Source organism: Trichechus manatus, unplaced genomic scaffold (assembly GCF_000243295.1).
Source record: "Trichechus manatus latirostris isolate Lorelei unplaced genomic scaffold, TriManLat1.0 scaffold00130, whole genome shotgun sequence".
In the NCBI taxonomy this organism is placed as follows: Eukaryota; Metazoa; Chordata; class Mammalia; order Sirenia; family Trichechidae; genus Trichechus; species Trichechus manatus.
This window is the reverse complement of record NW_004444066.1, coordinates 864,570-866,025: the sequence shown is the minus strand read 5'-3', so window position 1 is coordinate 866,025 and position 1,456 is coordinate 864,570. Positions and strand designations below refer to the sequence as shown.

General features: G+C 52.1%; 1 protein-coding gene across 1 annotated transcript in view; it reads right to left on the bottom strand.

Annotated features, from left to right (window-relative positions):
• The window catches only part of CAMK2A (calcium/calmodulin dependent protein kinase II alpha), a 74,650-nt gene that overhangs the window by 25,817 nt on the left and 47,377 nt on the right, over nt 1-1,456 (bottom strand). The window contains exons 12-13 of the mRNA XM_004384895.2: nt 1,081-1,115; nt 312-352 (exon numbers count right to left, since the gene is read on the bottom strand). Coding sequence (XP_004384952.1) covers nt 312-352; nt 1,081-1,115 — 76 coding nt within the window. The remainder of the gene's footprint in view (nt 1-311; nt 353-1,080; nt 1,116-1,456) is intronic.

Below are 1,456 nucleotides of genomic sequence, written 5' to 3'. Positions count from 1 at the left end.
GCTCAGCTGCTCAACCCCCTCCCTTAGGGGAGCAACATATTGCAGGCTGGGCTCTCTGAATCCTGAGCAAGGCCCCTGTCTTCCAGCTGGACTTCCTCCCTCCTCCATGCAAGGAAGGGAAGCAGCCTGAGCCAAAGAGACAACTGGGCTTGGAATAGCCTTTGCCTTTCTCCTCGTCCTCACCCCAGTCCACCCTGAGAAGTCGCTCCATCTGTCCCGGCTACAGGAAGCTGTGGCACTTTGCTCAGCGAGGCCCACCTGAGAGCCTGCAGGCCAGCCCAGCCCCACCATGCCGTGAGACCCCTTCTCTCTAACACCTCTTGGCCTTGCCACGAGAGCAGCCAGACTAGATCTTCATCCCAAGACTCGGCTGACACCAACCCCAGTGGTTCTTCTATCAGCTTTGCCAGGCCCCACATCTAAGGGCCAGCAGACCAGGACAGCCTCTTCCTCTGCCCCTCTCTATTCCACTGACTTGGACCACAGCTCCTCAGTGCCCATGGTCTATGCCTTGATGTCCCTAAATCAGGGCCAGGGAGATGGCTTTCCCCAGGGGCCCAGCTCAGCATCTGCACACCAGGGGCCAGGGAGCCCCAGCCACTCAGATCTCACAGAGAGTGCTATGCAGCCATCCTTGCATTACCCTTCCAAACTAGGGGTACAAGAGGGGTGATTCATAGGCAATCCAAAACAACAGGCAAGCAATTCTGAATTCCATTCCAGGATTTGGGACAGGTGCCTGTTAACTTTGTAAATTGGGTTGGCTTTCCAAATGTTTTCTTGTGTAAACTTCGTTTTCAAGAGAAATCTCACCCGAAAGTCCAGTACACAAAATAGATGAAAGATAATAATACTGACTGACATCTAATCAGCATGTATTACACGTCAGTACTCTGCTAAGCCCTCAATATACATAGTGTCTTCATTATTTCTCCCAAATAGCCCACTGAGCTGGGCACCCCTTTTAACTTCACTGCATGAATGAGGAGATGCGGGCTCAGAGAATTTCAGTAGCCGCCCAAGGTCTCGCTGCTGGTCAGCCCACCCACGCTCTCTTAACCACTGTGATGACCGTTACACAGACCTGTGCCGGCTGGCATGGACGTAAGAAGCGCCTAACCTTAGCCGCTCAGCCTCCCACTTTCTCATCCCACCTACCCCATATGCTAAAGGAGATGTCTCCCCAGAACCTTTGGGTTCCCCTTCAGTTTGAATACCGCTGACTTAGGCTAATAACCAGGTAAGTATGTATCCTTTAGACGCCCAGGATGAGATGGGAGAATGACTAGACAGAGAGCTTTTGTTGTTCTTTTTGTTTATCTGCTTTGAAAGCCAAAATCTTGGAAATTATCAAGTCCAAACCCCTCCTACTCCTGCCCGTTGTACCTATGGGAAAACTCAAACCTGGAGAGAGCTCAGGGCAGAGGGGAGCCCCCATCCTGGTCTCTGACATCCA